General features: G+C 48.5%; 2 protein-coding genes across 2 annotated transcripts in view; one reads left to right on the plus strand and one right to left on the minus strand.

Moving 5' to 3' along the window:
- UPF3B (UPF3B regulator of nonsense mediated mRNA decay) overlaps positions 1-1,173 on the minus strand; it is a 60,834-nt gene extending 59,661 nt beyond the window's left edge. Inside the window, exons 1-2 of the mRNA XM_075323842.1 lie at positions 987-1,173; positions 723-912 (exon numbers count right to left, since the gene is read on the minus strand). Of these exons, the coding sequence (XP_075179957.1) occupies positions 723-827 (105 nt within the window). The 5' untranslated portion in view covers positions 828-912; positions 987-1,173. The remainder of the gene's footprint in view (positions 1-722; positions 913-986) is intronic.
- Positions 1,174-1,430: 257 nt separating this feature from the next.
- On the plus strand, positions 1,431-9,735 carry NDUFA1 (NADH:ubiquinone oxidoreductase subunit A1). Its single transcript, XM_075323843.1, has 3 exons — positions 1,431-1,623; positions 8,750-8,839; positions 9,559-9,735. The coding sequence occupies exons 1-3, from the start codon at positions 1,522-1,524 to the stop codon at positions 9,577-9,579; spliced, it is 213 nt and encodes a 70-aa protein (XP_075179958.1). The 5' UTR covers positions 1,431-1,521; the 3' UTR covers positions 9,580-9,735.
- The last annotated feature ends 9,294 nt before the right edge of the window (positions 9,736-19,029 follow it).

Below are 19,029 nucleotides of genomic sequence, written 5' to 3' on the forward strand. Positions count from 1 at the left end.
GGCAAGTCCCCCATTACTGTACACACAAGGGGGGGCAGGTCCACCATTACTGTACACACACGGGGGGCAAGTCCCCCATTACTGTACACACACGGGGAGGCAGGTCCCCCATTACTGTACACACACGGGGGGGCAGGTCCACCATTACTGTACACACACGGGGGGGGGCAAGTCCCCCATTACTGTACACACACGGGGGGGGCAGGTCCCCCACTACTGTACACACTGGGGGGGGGGCAGGTCCACCATTACTGTACACACTGGGGGGGGGGCAGGTCCACCATTACTGTACACACTGGGGGGGGGCAGGTCCACCATTACTGTACACACGGGGGGGGGGCAGGTCCACCATTACTGTACACACGGAGGGGGGGGGGAAAGGTCCCCCATTACTGTACACACACTGGGGGGGGGCAGGTCCACCATTACTGTACACACTGGGGGGGGGCAGGTCCACCATTACTGTACACACTGGGGGGGGCAGGTCCACCATTACTGTACACACTGGGGGGGGGCAGGTCCACCATTACTGTACACACGGGGGGGGGCAGGTCCACCATTACTGTACACACGGGGGGGGGGCAGGTCCACCATTACTGTACACACGGAGGGGGGGGGGGAAAGGTCCCCCATTACTGTACACACAGGTCGCAGTGTGACATCTTCTCTGCAGACAGCTGTCACTCATGGCCCCCCTGCAGCCCCGGAGGCCTCGTCCTCACCTTGCTCATGACTTCCTTCTTCTCCTTCACCCTCTCGGGTCTGTCCCCCTCATCTTGCTCCCCTCTCTTCTCCCGGGGCTTCGTGTTCTCCTTGTCTTCCTTCATGGCTTCCTTCGTGCAGACGAACAGCAGCTCTGGCGGCCACAACTATCTGACTCCAGCGCTGCACTTCTCAGCCTCCAGTCGCGTCCTGTGATTGGATGAGCACCTGGTCACGTGCCCAGCAGCAGCACAAACCAGCCGCCACATTGGGCGGGGACTCACCTGACCGCTAGTAACCGCTCCCTCTGGAGTAACCCCGCCCCTTCCTCTGTGCACACAGCAGCTCGGAGCCCCCGGCGCTTCTTCTCACTTGGTACAGCCACAACCTGTCTCTACTCTGTGGTTATCCGTCATCTGTAGGAACTTTTCCCTTCACAACATGGCTGCGCACTGACGTCATCTGTTGCCGTGCGTTCACAGTTTTTCCTCTGGAGATGTCAATTCTCACGAAAATATCGCGAGACTTCTTTTCACATTGACTTCCAGCATTTCGGCGCCATTGTTGATATGGGCAAAAATTTGAATTTTTTTTCTCCCGTTCCACAAAATAATCAGTCATTAAATGAACAGCAGCTCGAGGACGCTGAGTGAAAATATACGGGTTTAGTCCTCATCAATCAGTTTTTAACCGTTGGTGAGCTTGCCAGTAACAAATATGGCGGACGTGTGTGCCATTGCTACCGCAGTGCATTCTGGTCGTGTACAGTGACCCTGAGCTGCTCTCGGTTCTGTGCCGGTGTCAGTGAAGAGCGGAGCCATGTGGTATGAGATCCTGCCCGGGCTGGGCATTATGACCGTCTGTCTGATGGTGCCCGGGATTTCCACCATATACATTAACCGCTGGACTAACGGGGGCAAGGTGAGTCAGGGCGCAGTACACACCGTGCGGTTGTGTGGCCGCCTTCTTCTCACTGTCCAGCAATCACGGGTTTAGCAGTTTTCTCCTCTACAGTGAGATTTATATAGAGAGAAGAATCCACCATGGAACTGATCTGTTAAAGGAAATGTGTCAGAGCAGCCTCCCCCACTGCGTATATGGCCAGGCAGGTCTGTGACATCCATCCCTATATATTCTATCTGCTCCTGAGAAATTGGGGGGTTAATCTGTTTGCTAATGGGGTTTTAATCCCTCTCAGCGTGTCGGAGCACCAGGGAATGTCAGCAGGTGCCATCTGAGAGCAGCATAATGTAGGGACAGAGATCCTGATTCCAGCGATGTGTCACTTATTTGGCTACTTGCCTTAGTTTTGATTAAATCACAGATTTATCAGCAGGAGATTATCATTAGAGTACTAGTAACCCTGCTGCCATGTAGTCCTCTATATTCATGACCTCTGTATAACTTCGTCCCCTCCACTGATTGGCAGCTTTCTGTGTGCACTGTGCATAGGTAGAAAGCTGCCAATCAGAGATGTGGGCGGGGTTATACAGGGCTCAGTATTTGGACAACTGCTAGATATTAAAGTGAATCTGTCACCAAGTTTTTGCTCCGCCATCTGAGAGCAGCATATTGTAGAGGCAGAGACCCTGATTCCAGCGATGTGTCTCTTACTGAGCTGTTTGCTGTCATTTTTATAAAATCAGTGGTTTCTCTGCAGAACTAGCAGTTATACAGAGCTCATGAATATGCTGGACTACATGCAGCACTCCAAGTAGTCCTTTAATGATAATCTACTGATGATTAAACAGTGATTTTATCAAAACTACACTTAGCAGCTCAGTAAGTGACATATCACTAGAATCGGGGTCTTTGCCCCTTCCTTATGCTGCTCTCAGTTTGGGTGGAAAACCTGGAGACATATTCCCTTTTAACCAAATAAAGCAGAGATTGTATCAGAACTGCATCAAACAGCTCAGTAAGTGACAGGTCACTGGAATCAGGCTCTCTGTCCCTCTATTATGCTACTCCCATTTGGGGTAACAAAAACCTGCTATGACCCCCTTTTAAAAGGGGCTGTCCAGTGAAAACAGGTGATCACTCATCCACTGGATCAGTACTGACATGTTATGTGGGGTCCACCACCGATCAATAAAGCAAGGGACCGTTATCCTCATTAACATGGTGTGACCCTGCACATCCCGGCAGACCCGTACAGAATGAATCGATTGGTGTTTGGACGTCTGACCTTCGGTGCCTGAGAGAACAAATCTGCCAAAAGATAACATATACATATATATAAATTAGCTGTACTACCCGGGTTAATAACTGTTGTTAACAAAATAGAATGTATTAACAAAAATGTATTCTGCACACAAAAACCAGAGAACAAATAGATAGAAATGTAATTATTAAAAGGCAAAAACTAAGCTAATAGAAGCATTTCATAACATATATTTCAACACCACAGATATTCCACACAGATTTAACTAAATTGGCCAAGTAATATGCTCCGTCTGTCTCTTTTCCCGGTCTGTCTCTTTTTCCCGGTCTGTCTCTTTTTGCCGGTCTGTCTCTTTTTGCCGGTCTGTCTCTTTTTGCCGGTCTGTCTCTTTTTGCCGGTCTGTCTCTTTTTGCCGGTCTGTCTCTTTTTGCCGGTCTGTCTCTTTTTGCCGGTCTGTCTCTTTTTGCCGGTCTGTCTCTTTTTGCCGGTCTGTCTCTTTTTGCCGGTCTGTCTCTTTTTGCCGGTCTGTCTCTTTTTGCCGGTCTGTCTCTTTTTCCCGGTCTGTCTCTTTTTCCCGGTCTGTCTCTTTTTCCCGGTCTGTCTCTTTTTCCCGGTCTGTCTCTTTTTCCCGGTCTGTCTCTTTTTCCCGGTCTGTCTCTTTTTCCCGGTCTGTCTCTTTTTGCCGGTCTGTCTCTCTTGCCGGTCTGTCTGTCTCCCCACCGACATCTTATTACCTCACATATAAGCTTCTTATACTATCAATGTCTTTTGTTCCTATAGCAACCAATCACAGCTCCTACTAATAACCTGTAGTTCCAGGCACCATTTACTTTAATGGAGGCATGTTTTTTGGAGAGTAACTGTAAAGCGCGGGGTTACATTTTTTTGTCAAAACATAGTCTACGACGTTCCCTGGGTCACATGAGGTGTCTGTGCAAAATTTCGTGATTGTAAATGCGACCTTGCGGATACACTTTTCGCTTCACTTTTCCCCATTATGTAGATAGGGGCAAAATTGATTGGTAAATTGGAACGCGCGGGGTTGAAATTTCGCCTCACGACATAGCCTAGGACGCTCTCGGGGTCCAGACGTGTGAGTGTGCAAAATTTTGTGGCTGTAGCTGCGACAGTGCAGATGCCAATCCCGGACACACACACACACACACACACACACACACACACACACACACACACACACACACACACACACACACACACACACACACACACACACACACACATCTTTATATATTAGATATTTTTTTTTTTTTATTGGCCCCTCCTCAGTCTTTGCAGCCTCCATCTTCATGGCTTGATTGTTCTGATGGCTTTAGTTTATATTGGAAGAACCAGATGCCGGATTCCTTTTATACCGTTCCGACAAATGAACGCACCAGTGCATCCTGGCTATCGAGGGGCACAGGAGCTGATCGCCGGCATCATTGATAACGTATACTCGGCTGTCGCAGCCAGAGACGGTCCCTGCACTGTCCCTGGCTATTTAACTCCCTAAATGCCTCAATCAATAGCAATTGCAGCGTTTAGGAGGCTGTGAGAGAGAGGGGTTCCTTCTCCCACACGATGGGGACCCTTGTGACGTGATCATGGGGTCCCGATCGTTGCAAATGATGGTCTGACATACAATCTATCAATGTAAATCTGGCAGGAGTAATGCATTGCCATTCTTGTTCATGGCAATCCATCACACCAGCGATCAAACTAATATAAAAAGTACAAAATAAATTTATAAAAATATTTTTTTAAAAAATACCAAAATAAATAACAAAACTTAAAATATTTTACCAATAAACATGCATATTTATGAAAAAATAAACAATAAAGTACAGCATCTGGAACAACCCCTGATATAAATCTGTCCCACTTTTTAACCCCTTTAGTGAGCACCATAAAAAAAAAAAACAATGTGGCAAAAATTAGGCTTTTTAATCAAACCGTCCTGTAGGCTGAAACGTCGCTTTTATGATGCATTTTGGATAAATAATGGCAGTGAATAGTTCAGAAACTACAAGTTGTTCAAGTGGAAACCGAGTCAGGAACTTCTGCATTTTGGAATGGTTTTTTTTCTTCTCTAAAAAAAAATATATTTTTTTCTTTAAATTTGACCGTGCCCAGTTTGATCTTGGTTCCAACAGGATCTGTTTAAAAAAAGTCATGCTTTTTTTCATTTTATTTTTATTTTCCACCAGGAATTTTTCAAAACACTTTAGGAAAATAAAAACACTAGAAAACTCCACATGAACAGTAAATTGGATCTCCCAAAGAAATGAATATGAATAGAGTTTAAACAGATTTTTATGCATTTTGTGGAGCAGCTCTGCTAAAAAGAAAAGAACCTCGGACTAAGGCTAAGTTCACACACTGCGGTTTTTTTACGCTGCGTTTTTGTGCGTTTTTGGCCGCTAAAAACGCACCCGCGTTGAAAAAATGCATCAAAAAACGCATGCGTTTTTACCGCGATTTGGTGCGTTTTGCTGCGTTTTTGATCTCTGCGCTTTGCTGCGTTTTTCCAATGCATTGCATGGGGGGAAAACGCAGAAAAACGCAGGAAAGAATTGACATGTCCATTTTTTTTTTTCAAGCTCAAAAACGCAGCTTAAAAAAAAAGTTGTGTGCGGACAGCAAAAATGAAAACTCATAGACTTTGCTGGGGAAGCAAAGTCATGCAGTTTTGAGGCCAAAAACGCACCTGAAAAACGCCGCGAAAAACGCCCTGTGCGCACATAGCCTAATGGGGGCGGGGGGCCCGCCTCCGGACTGTTGGGGGACCCGCCTCCGGACTGTTGGGGGACCCGCCTCCGGACTGTTGGGGGACCCGCCTCCGGACTGTTGGGGGGCCCGCCTCCGGACTGTTGGGGGGCCCGCCTCCGGACTGTTGGGGGGGCCTGCAACTGTTGGGGGGCCCGCCTCTGGACTGTTGGGGGGCCCGCCTCTGGACTGTTGGGGGGGCCCGCCTCTGGACTGTTGGGGGGGCCCGCCTCTGGACTGTTGGGGGGCCCGCCTCCGAACTGTTGGGTGGGCCCGCCTCCGAAGGACTGTTGGGTGGGCCCGCCTCCGAAGGACTGTTGGGGGGGCCCGCCTCCGAAGGACTGTTGGGGGGGCCCGCCTCCGAAGGACTGTTGGGGGGGCCCGCCTCCGAAGGACTGTTGGGGGGGCCCGCCTCCGAAGGACTGTTGGGGGCGGGACCCACACACATCCAGTTGCTTTCTACAGACACATCCTCTCCTGCTGCTGCCTGGACTTCGGTTTGGTCACAGGAGGATTTCTCCCCTCTGCAGACCACCTTCGCTGCTGCTGTCTCTTGGGCCCCATTCACACACTCATTCCATAAAAATAGGTGACACACAGATGTGAATGGGGCCTTATACTGATAGTTGGAGGAGAGCAGAGAGGCCTGCGGCAGAGCTCTATCAGCATTGTAGCATTTTTTGCAGGTCACTCAGCTAAACGACTTGTATAGTAAATGTTACCAGCAAAATGGTAGTGGATTTGTGGTGATCGCTGCTAAAAGTGGGTGTCCAGGCAAAACATGCTTATTACCATACTCTACACATAAGAAAATAAATCAGACCTGCTGTCGCCCTCCTGGATCCAGCTCGGGCCTCTGCGTGGTCTGCACCAGACTTTAATCTCATCACTTTTCAACCAGACACATGACTTCTGCTTGTAATAGGTTGCAGCAGTCAGGTAACCAGACCCAGATCTCATTGGATGGACATTCTCCAAGTCGCTTAAACGTTGCAGCCGATCACAAGTGGCAGCGGTCCTGTGGCTGGTTGAACGGCACAGTCATCACTTCTGGTGTCAGTGACTGGGTCCAGTAGGGTTATGGCAGGAGATAATGATTTATTTGTTATTTTTATAGCATACAAACCGCAGGTAACGAGCACTTTTTACCCGGAGAACTTTTTTTTCAGTTTGTGTTTATCAATTAATAAAATAGCATGTGCGATGGTGAAGAATAATCTCACAGAAGCAATTTTAGGATATTCTCCAGTGTGAACGGAGCCTCATGTATTTTAACATTTTAAGGTGCCATGTTCAGGGCATGGAGTAAGTTCAGATTGTGTTACAATTTGATCCTTTCCCAGTAATACGAGGGGCTGCTGATAAGTCTTTGCCTTTGTGATTTTTTTTGTTTCTATGGTAACAAATGTTACATCACATGAAAGCCTTATGTGTCTAATATATGCTTTCAAACTTTTGTGTTTGTTGCTTATGGCAACAGTGTTCTACGCACGCGGGAAAATAAAATGCCGGAGTCTAATGCGATATTCACAGCAACTGAGAGCAGAGGAGGGACAAAATTCTTGTTTCTGCAAGGAAAGTCTGTGAAGGATATTCATGGTGATATGTCGCAGACATTGGGGGATCAATGCCCTTCATATTCCACAGTTAAGAACTTAGTTGCCAAATTTAAAACAGGCCACTTCAGCCCCAATGATGAGGAATTTCCTGGACGACCGAGAGTGGTTGTTGCTCCGGAGATCATCGATGCTGTGCTCAACCTCATACTGGAGAATCTACGAATTTCAGCTAAAGCAATAGCAGACATCATGGGGTTTTCCTGTGAACGTGTTTTGTGTCATTATCCATGAACATTTGGACATGAAGAAGCTATCTGCAAATTGGGTCCCCAAATGTTTGACAACAGATCAGAGAAGCATGTGAGTGAAAACCTCCCGGTCCATTTGTCAGCGTTTCCGCACTAATAAGAACTTCCTGGATCAACTGGTCACTATGGATGAGACCTGGATTTATTTGTATGGCCCTGAAAACAAGGAGCAGTCAAAAAAGTGGAGGCACAGTGGTTCTCCTCGTCCAAAGAAGTTTAGGGCGCAAAAATCAGCCACTAAGTGATGGCGTCTGTGTTCTAGGATAAGGAGGGCGTGCTGATAGTGAACTACCTTTAAAAGGGTTCCACCATCAATGGAAAGTATTACATTGAACCTTTGGACCAATTGAAGGCCGCTCTGAAGGCCAAAAGGTGCAGCAAGCTGTCCAAAGGAATCTTGTTCCTGCAAGACAACGCCTCCGCTCACACTGCACAAGCGGCCATGGCAAAACTGGCAGAGCTGACCTTCCAGCTCGTTGACCACCCATCTTATTCACCAGATCTAGCTCCCGCCAACTATCATCTGTTTCCAAACCTGAAGAAAACCTGAAGGGTACCAAATTTCACACCATTTCTGATGTCAAGGCTGCTACGGATGCCTGGTTTGAGGCACAAACGAAATCCTTCTTTTTGCTAGGCTTACAGAACTTTACCAATGTAAAAAGTGTGTTGACATCAGTGGAAAGTATGTGGAATAAATGTAAGGCTATGTGTCCACGGTAGAATGTTGCTGCGGATTTTTCTGCATGAAAATCCGCGACTTTCGCGGCAAATCCGCACCTTTTTTTTTTGCCGCGGATTTACCGCGGATTTTGATGCGGATTTTTTTTTTCCCCCATTCTATAGCCAAAATCCGGATCAAAATCCGCAACAATAATTGACATGTTGCAGATTTTTCCGGATCAAAATCCGCGGCAAATCCGCTGCGGAAAAATCCGCAGCATGGACACAGCATTTCCAAAATGCCATTGAAATGGCTTGGAAGTGCCGCTGCTGCAGATTTTCGGAAAATCCGCGGCTTTTCCGCGAGAAATCCGCGGCAAAATCCGCGCATTTTCTGCAGCGTGGACACATAGCCTAAAGTTTCATCATCCTATCTCGTTTCTTTCTGGGTAAAGCCAAAGACTTATCAGCAGCCCCTCGTACAATCTCTGTAATGCAAGTGTTAAATACTCTGTATACTAAAGCTACACATAGAACATTTGTTTTATATCCCTTATTTGATGTGTCGCTCTTGTTACTTTCCATAGGACAAGCGGATTGCCCGGATCCCCTACCAGTGGCACCTCCTACAAAGAGACAAGAGGGTTTCTGGGGAGCAGCTTTATTATAAATCTAAAGTAAGTCACATTATTACCTTGTAATCTACATTAATAGGAATATAGGTGATGGCGGCCCGTATTGTGTTGCAGAATTACCTCTCGATGTCTTTGTTCCGGTCAGCCTTCTGGAATAGATTCTTTTTGGGTTCAACTCAATTTTTCTTTTTTCGGGTTGTCATAAATCAGCTGAGAAGCGTTCACGAGAAGGAAGATGGGAGTATTAAACTCTCCTGTCAGAATGAGCTCACTGATCTATAGAAGACAAGCTGTGCGAAGGGTTAAATGAATACCAATTGCATAAGAATGATTTGTAGCAAAAAAAAAATTGCATAGTGAAAAAACCAATATTGTGTTTGTATTTTCTAATGCACAGACTCCGTGAGACTCGGAGTGACAGCTAATTATAATATATAATTCTATCAATGCAGCCACGTCTGGGGCTGGATCAGGATGTGGGCTGTTGCGAATATGATTAGTTATTTCTAACATCTGATGAAATAATACAATGGCCTCTTGGTAGATGAGCCAAGGTGCCCTATAATTATGTCAGGCAGCGGGGAGCCCAGCAAACACGCACATGCTTCTCCTATTTTCATCTGTGCCCTGCTTTTTATGTTCCTCGGGTCTACCAGGGTAGTACGAATACCCCCTTAGACCCTTTGAAAGAAAAACAACTTTTATAAATCTGTTGAAAGGAGGTTATGTTTAACTTTTTGTTTTTCTTTTTTATTCTTTAGGGCCTGGAGAATATCCATTAAGATGACTTGTTATCCGTGGTTGTCTTGTATCTGCTATGAATAAAATGTATATACACAGTAACAGAAGCCTCTTCCTAGTTTCACACTGATTGATGTATCATAGGCCTGTATTTATTACACATAATAAACAGTTTTCATCATCCATTCCTCACCACACTCTTGGCTGTTGTAGCTGATTTGCTTATGGCAGGAGGGGACACACGGTGACTCAGGTCACGGGGCAGCAATTCTCAGCTTTGTTTCCAAGATGACTTATGTGTCTTGTAGGAACCTTTTTTTTTTTTTTCGAGCGGTGAGTTGGTTTTCAACTATCAGGGTTGGGCTTTTCGTGACTGTTGTAATGTGACTCCACTGACAGTCATTAGATGTGATGTACGTGCAGCGCCCCGATCTTTGCTACACGTCGCTGTATCACTGATGAGTTTGTAGTGTAATTGGAAAACGGAGATGAGCGGGGAAACTGCAAGTAACAGCAAAAGAAATGGAAACCTTCTGTCCCCTTATAAAGCATTCCGGAGATGATAGCGCTGTACTTATGATGCTATTAGTTCAACAGATGTGCAGTTAGGCCAGAATCTGCAGCTATATTATGGGTCCAAAAATGTGCACTTATGATGGTGTGAAACCTTTCCCAACATGTAGGATGTACTAGTATGTTCTATGTTGGATCCAGGTATATGGAGCAGAACCCACTCAATACAGAGCAGGTGCCAGTTGTGTTATACAGCCGGCATCTAACTTACATGGAGCAGGGCCCACTCCATAATGGGCAGGTGCCAGTTGTGTTATATAGTCAACATCTGCCGTGTATAGAGCAGAGCCCACTCTATAGGTGTCAGTTGTTTAATACAGCTGGCACCTGCCCTGTAAGGAGCAGTGCCCACTCTATAGAGGGAAGGTGCCAGTTGTGTTATACAGCCAGCACCTGCTGTGTATAGAGCAGAGCCCACTCTATAGAGGTCAATTGTCAGCTGTTTTATACAGCCGGCACCTGCCCTGTAAGGCTCGTTTCACACATCCGGCATTTCGCCGGATCCGGCACACTCCAGTACCATGTAATACTGTACAATGGCATCGCGGCAACCATGCTGTCATGTGACCGCTGCTTGCCACAATGCCATTGTACAGTATTAACACTGTACTGGAGTGTGCCGGATACGGCAATCCAGCGAAATGCCAGATGTGTGAAATGGGCCTAAGGAGTATAGCCCACTCTATAGAGGACAGGTGCCAGTTGTGTTATACAGCCAGCACATGCCGTATATGGAGCAGAGCCCGTGCAAGTTATACAGCCGGCATTTACCGTATATGCAGCAAAGCCTCCTCCATACAAGGCCAGGTGTCAGATGTATTATATAGCCGGCACCTGCTATGTATGGAGCAGACCCCACTCCATATAGGACAGGTGCCAGTTGTGTTATACAGCCGGCATCTACCACTAAAAGCAAAAACTGAATCTAATTCCAATTTCTGCTGTGATACCATCTTAAATACCTCATGTCCATCTCTTACAATGACATCTGCCCTCAATGTGATGCTCTGTGGGTCGAGGCTTTACTGAGGGTCCCAAATTCTGCCATCTTGGTGATCTCTTGAAGCAAATACTGTGCTTGATAGGATATTAGTTTTTACCATATACTGTAATGTTTAGTGCAAGTGATTAAAGGATTATTCTCATCTCCAAGATCCTATCCCAATATGTAGTAGGTGTAATAATAAGAATATTCGCAAACCCCTCCAATTAGCCATGTCCCTTACCTCATGTGCTGGGCATTGCAGCTTAGGTGTCCATGGTTACATCCACTCATATAGTGACAGTTATTTGCTCGTGGTTGTAACCATGGATACCTACCACCTGCAATTCCCTGCACATGAGGTAAGAGACATGGCTGTATCAGGAAAACTATACTACATTTCTAATTGGAGGAATTTGCTAATATAATTATTACACCTACTACATAATGGGATAGGATCTTGGTGATGAGAATACCCATCTTTTTAAAAAAAAAATTAAACAAAGTTTACTTTTCACAGAAAATAATGGTTGTTCACGAAAAAAGTTATACCAATGTCTGATTTGCGGTGTGTCTTTTGTGAGAATAAAGTAGAATTGCTGCTGAAAAACACTGATACTATTTGACGCAGGTTTATCCATTTGATTGATCACCAACCCCCTCCGAGCAGATGGTAGTATACCCAGACACTCAATTTTCCTGATAATTGCTTCTTATAACCTGACCCAGGGGGCTTCTTACAGCTGAGACCTCCAATGTTGCAGAAAGCAACTTACCCAAATCCTGGCTTATTTGGAGAGATGCATTATCAGCCACCATTATATTGGAAAAAATGTTCTTTGGATGTTTTCACTTAAAGGGAAGCTATCGCGGTTTTTTACTTTTGTATTAAAAATAGTGATTATGAAATCAAGTATTTCTAATACAAAATGAAAATCGCAGCTTATTTAGTTTTTATTTAATTGTTATTTTACTGGAGGCACTGGGGGCTGCCATGCTGGATTTGCCGTGTGTGTAACGACAGTTACTCCTTTATGGCAGCCCCTGTGCATAGAAAACAGTAGTCGGCATCCGACCCCATGCAGTACGTTACAGTGGGTGTCTGCTGTGACCTGGACGCGCCTCCTGGGCTGTCCAGATCACAGCAGAGGGAGGAGATCAGCGCCATTATTGTGGAGCTCACAGCGTGTGCTGTTTGCTCCACTTTACCCCTGTCACCCGCCGGGATGTGTGAGTACGGGCCGCCTCCCCTCCCCTCTCCCCGTTACCGTCTCCGATGACATCCCATCCCTCCGTTCTCCCCAGCCCCTGCTCTGCCTCTGCTACTGCCGCTGCCCCTCCCCCCCACCGTTACCGTCTCCAATGACACCCCCCTCCCTCCGTTCTCCCAAGCCCCCAGCTCTGCCTGCTGCCGCAGTTCCCCCCCCCCAGCTCTGCCCGCTGCCGCAGTTCCCCCCCAGCTCTGCCCGCTGCCGCAGTTCCCCCCCCCCAGCTCTGCCCGCTGCCGCAGCTCCCCCAGCTCTGCCCGCTGCCGCAGCTCCCCCAGCTCTGCCCGCTGCCGCAGCTCCCCCAGCTCTGCCCGCTGCCGCAGCTCACCCAGCTCTGCCAGCCGCTGCTGTGTGTGTCACAAGGTCCCAATCAGGGGTGATGTGTGTGTGTGTGTGTGTGTGTGTCACAAGGTCCCCATCAGGGGTGGTGTGTGTGTGTGTGTGGCGCACAAGGTCCCCATCAGGGGTGATTGTGTGTGTGTGTGTCACAAGGTCCCCATCAGGGGTGATTGTGTGTGTGTGTGTGTGTCACAAGGTCCCCATCAGGGGTGATTGTGTGTGTGTGTGTGTCACAAGGTCCCCATCAGGGGTGATGTGTGTGTGTGTGTCACAAGGTCCCCATCAGGGGTGATGTGTGTGTGTCACAAGGTCCCCATCAGGGGTGATGTGTGTGTGTGTGTGTGTGTGTGTGTCACAAGGTCCCCATCAGGGGTGGTGTGTGTGTGTGGCGCACAAGGTCCCCATCAGGGGTGATTGTGTGTGTGTGTGTGTGTGTGTGTGTGGCACAAGGTCCCCATCAGGGTGATGTGTGTGTGTGTGTGTGTGTGTGTGTGGCGCACAAGGTCCCCATCAGGAGTGATGTGTGTGTGTGTGTGTGGCACAAGGTCACGCACACGCACGCATCACCCCTGATGGGGACCTTGTGACACACACACACACATCCCCCCTGATGGGGACCTTGTGCCACACACACACACACACACACACACACACATAAACACACACCTTGTGCGCCACACACACATCACCCCTGATGGGGACCTTGTGCCACACACACACATCACCCCTGATGGGGACCTTGTGCGCCATACACACACACATAAACAGGGGTGATGTGTGTGTGTGTCACAAGGTCCCCATCAGGGGTGGTGTGTGTGTGTGTGGCGCACAAGGTCCCCATCAGGGGTGATTGTGTGTGTGTGTGGCACAAGGTCCCCATCAGGGGTGATGTGTGTGTGTGTGGCACAAGGTCCCCATCAGGGGTGATGTGTGTGTGTGTGTGTGTGGCACAAGGTCCCCATCAGGGGTGATGTGTGTGTGTGTGTGTGTGTGGCACAAGGTCCCCATCAGGGGTGATGTGTGTGTGTGTGTGTGTGTGTGTGTGTGTGTGGCACAAGGTCACCTTGTGACACCCACACATCACCCCTGATGGGGACCTTGTGCCACACACACACACACACGCATCACCCCTGATGGGGACCCTGTGCCACACACACACGCATCACCCCTGATGGGGACCTTGTGACACACACACACACACGCATCACCCCTGATGGGGACCTTATTTCACACACACACACACACACACAATCACCCCTGATGGGGACCTTGTGCGCCAAACACACACACACACACATCACCCCTGATGGGGACCTTGTGACACACACACACACATCACCCCTGATGGGGACCTTGTGCCACGCACTCACACGCACGCATCACCCCTAATGGGGACCTTGTGACACACACACACACGCATCACCCCTGATGGGGACCTTGTGCCACACACACACACACACACACACACACACACACACATAAACACACACAATCACCCCTGATGGGGACCTTGTGCGCGCCACACACACACACATCACTCCTGATGGGGACCTTGTGCGCCAAACACACACACACATCACCCCTGATGGGGACCTTGTGCGCCAAACACACACACACACACACACACAATCACTCCTGATGGGGACCTTGTGCCACACACACACATCACTCCTGATGGGGACCTTGTGCCACACACACACATCACCCCTGATGGGGACCTTGTGCCACACACACACATCACCCCTGATGGGGACCTTGTGCGCCATACACACACACACATAAACAGGGGTGATGTGTGTGTGTGTGTGTGTGTGTGTGTGTGTGTCACAAGGTCCCCATCAGGGGTGGTGTGTGTGTGTGTGTGTGGCGCACAAGGTCCCCATCAGGGGTGATGTGTGTGTGTGTGTGTGTGTGTGTGTGTGTGTGTGTGGCACAAGGTCCTCATCAGGGGTGATGTGTGTGTGGCACAAGGTCCCCATCAGGGGTGATGTGTGTGTGTGTGTGTGTGTGTGTGGCACAAGGTCACCTTGTGACACCCACACATCACCCCTGATGGGGACCTTGTGCCACACACACACACACACAATCACCCCTGATGGGGACCTTGTGCGCCAAACACACACACACACACATCACCCCTGATGGGGACCTTGTGACACACACACACACATCACCCCTGATGGGGACCTTGTGCCACGCACGCACACGCACGCATCACCCCTAATGGGGACCTTGTGACACACACACACACGCATCACCCCTGATGGGGACCTTGTGCCACACACACACACACACACACACACACACACACACACACACACACACACACATAAACACACACAATCACCCCTGATGGGGACCTTGTGCGCGCCACACACACACACATCACCCCTGATGGGGACCTTGTGCGCCAAACACACACACACATCACCCCTGATGGGGACCTTGTGCGCCAAACACACACACACACACACAATCACTCCTGATGGGGACCTTGTGCCACACACACACATCACTCCTGATGGGGACCTTGTGCCACACACACACATCACCCCTGATGGGGACCTTGTGCCACACACACACATCACCCCTGATGGGGACCTTGTGCGCCATACACACACACACATAAACAGGGGTGATGTGTGTGTGTGTGTGTGTGTGTCACAAGGTCCCCATCAGGGGTGGTGTGTGTGTGTGTGTGTGTGTGGCGCACAAGGTCCCCATCAGGGGTGATGTGTGTGTGTGTGTGTGTGTGTGTGGCACAAGGTCCTCATCAGGGGTGATGTGTGTGTGGCACAAGGTCCCCATCAGGGGTGATGTGTGTGTGTGTGTGGCACAAGGTCACCTTGTGACACCCACACATCACCCCTGATGGGGACCTTGTGCCACACACACACACACACGCATCACCCCTGATGGGGACCTTATTTCACACACACACACACACACATAAACACACACACATAAACACACACAATCACCCCTGATGGGGACCTTGTGCGCCAAACACACACACATCACCCCTGATGGGGACCTTGTGCGCCATACACACACACACACACACACACACAATCACCCCTGATGGGGACCTTGTGCGCCAAACACACACACACACACACACACACATCACCCCTGATGGGGACCTTGTGCGCCACACACACATCACTCCTGATGGGGACCTTGTGCCACACACACACATCACCCCTGATGGGGACCTTGTGCCACACACACACACACACACATCACCCCTGATGGGGACCTTGTGCGCCATACACACACATAAACACACACACATCACTCCTGATGGGGACCTTGTGCCACACACACACACACACACATCACCCCTGATGGGGACCTTGTGCGACACACACACACACACACACACACACACAATCACCCCTGATGGGGACCTTGTGCCAAACACACACACACACATCACTCCTGATGAGGACCTTGTGCGCCCCACAGACTCACACACATCACTCCTGATGGGGACCTTGTGCCACACACACACAATCACCCCTGATGGGGACCTTGTGCCACACACACACATCACCCCTGATGGGGACCTTGTGCGCCATACACACACACACACAATCACCCCTGATGGGGACCTTGTGCGCCAAACACACACACACACACACACACATCACCCCTGATGGGGACCTTGTGCCACACACACACACATCACCCCTGATGGGGACCTTGTGCCACACACACACATCACCCCTGATGGGGACCTTGTGCCACACACACACACACACATCACCCCTGATGGGGACCTTGTGCGCCATACACACACATAAACACACACACATCACTCCTGATGGGGACCTTGTGCCACACACACACACACACACACACATCACCCCTGATGGGGACCTTGTGCGACACACACACACACACACACACACACAATCACCCCTGATGGGGACCTTGTGCCACACACACACACACACACATCACTCCTGATGGGGACCTTGTGCGCCCCACACACGCACACACATCACTCCTGATGGGGACCTTGTGCGCCATACACACACACACACACACATCACTCCTGACGGGGACCTTGTGCCACACACACACACACACACACACACATCACCCCTGATGGGGACCTTGTGCCACACACACACACACATCACCCCTGATGGGGACCTTGTGCCACACACACACACACACACATCACCCCTGATGGGGACCTTGTGCGCCACACACACACACAATCACCCCTGATGGGGACCTTGTGCGCCACACACACACACAATCACCCCTGATGGGGACCTTGTGCGCCACACACACACACAATCACCCCTGATGGGGACCTTGTGCGCCACACACACACAATCACCCCTCATGGGGACCTTATGCGCCACACACACACACACATCACCCCTGATGGGGACCTTGTGCGCCACACACACACATCACTCCTGATGGGAACCTTGTGCTACACACACACAATCGCCCCTGATGGGGACCTTGTGCGCCACACACACATCACCCCTGATGGGGACCTTGTGCGTCGGGCTAAGGATCTTTTAATAATAAAGAAGGAGTCGCTCTAAAATTTTTTTTTTGATTTATTTCTAATAAAAAAGTTTTTCTATGTGTTGGGTTTTTTTTTTACTGTTTCCTAGAAATTCATAGTGGCCATGCCTAATTTGGCGTGACACAATGAATTTCAGGCTTAGTATCATCTGAGAATACAAAGCTGGTATTAACCCCTTTATTACCCAGCAAGTCGCTCTGCACCAGAGCCGCTGGACGAGTCGGGTAACGCGCCTGGAAATGGCGCTAATAAACAATGCCAAGAATCCCACCCCTCAACTGCCTGGCTTTACCTGACTGGTGATCAAAATACGGCAGGAGCACGCACATTTTTTTTAAAATAAAAAAATATAATGGGCTTCCCTGTATTTTGATTGCCAGCCAAGGCAGATGGAATGTTGGCAGCCCGTAGCCGTCTTTATCTGCGCTGAGAATCAAAAATACCGCGGAGCGCTACATCATTTTTTTTTTTTAAAGGATTTATTTTTACAGTACTGTGATGTCAGGCAATCACAGACCCGACACAGAGAATGGGCGCATGTGATTGTCTGTTACAGGAGGGGACAGCCATGTAGTCTTGCTCAGCTGGTCACACCCACTTACCTGGAGGCAGATCATACAATCAGAAAATCAGAAAAACTGAACATTTTTTAGTGGTCTCTTAATTCTTGCCAGAGCTGTGTGTGTGTATGTGTATATGTATATATATATATATATATATATATATATATATATACTAGCTGTACTACTCGGCTTCGCCCGGGTTAATAACTGTTGTTAACAAAATAGACTCTATTAACATTCCCGGGATAGAATGTATAAATAGAATGTATTAACGCCCGGGATAGTAACTGTCTCTCTGTTTCTCTCCCATTCTCTGTCTGTCTCCCCCTCTGTATATATCTGTCTGTTTCTCTCTCTATCTCTTTGTCTGTTCTTTCCCTGACTGTCTCTGTCTCTTTCTCCGTCTGTCTCAATCTTTTTCCCTGTCTGTCTCTTTTCCTCTTTCCCTGTCTGTCTCTTTACCTCTCTTTCCCTGTCTGTCTCTTTCCCTCTGTCTCTTTCACTGTGCCTGTCTTTGTCTGTCTCTTACCCTGTCTGTCTCTTTCCCTTTCTTTCCCTGTCTGTCTGTCTGTTTCCCTGTGTCTGTCTATTTGTCTGTGTCTGTCTCTTTGTGTCTGTCTCTTACCTTGTCTATGTCTGTTTCTTACCCTGTCTGTGTCTGCCTCTTTCCCTGTCTGCGTCTCTTTCCCTGGCTGCATTGTGACACGCCAACATTCCATATAAGGGCGTGGCTGCGCATTCTTCTGAAGTTCTGGCTGAACTGTGGCTCCCAGCTCCATTTGCTTTAATGGAGGCAGGTTTTTTGGCGAATAACTGTAAAGCGCAGGGTTAAAATTTCCCTAAAGAAAAAAAAAAAAAAACTATGACGCTCTCTGGGTCCAGACATGTGAGTGTGCAAAATTTTGTGGCTGTAGCTGCGACAGTGCAGATGCCAATCCCAGACACACACACACACACACTCAGCTTTATATATTAGACTAGCTGTACTACACGGCTTCGCCCGGGTTAATAACTGCTGTTAACAAAATAGAATGTATTAACAAAAATGTATTCTACACACAAAAACCACAAAACAAATAGATAGAAATGTAATTATAATGTCTGTCTCCCCCTCTGTATATATCTCTGTCTTTCAATCTCTTTGTCTGTCTGTCTCTTTCCCTATCTGTCTCTGACTGTCTCTTTCTCCATCTGTCTCAATCTCTTTCCCT

The sequence above is a fragment of the Anomaloglossus baeobatrachus genome, chromosome 9 (assembly GCF_048569485.1).
Source record: "Anomaloglossus baeobatrachus isolate aAnoBae1 chromosome 9, aAnoBae1.hap1, whole genome shotgun sequence".
Taxonomy (NCBI): Eukaryota; Metazoa; Chordata; class Amphibia; order Anura; family Aromobatidae; genus Anomaloglossus; species Anomaloglossus baeobatrachus.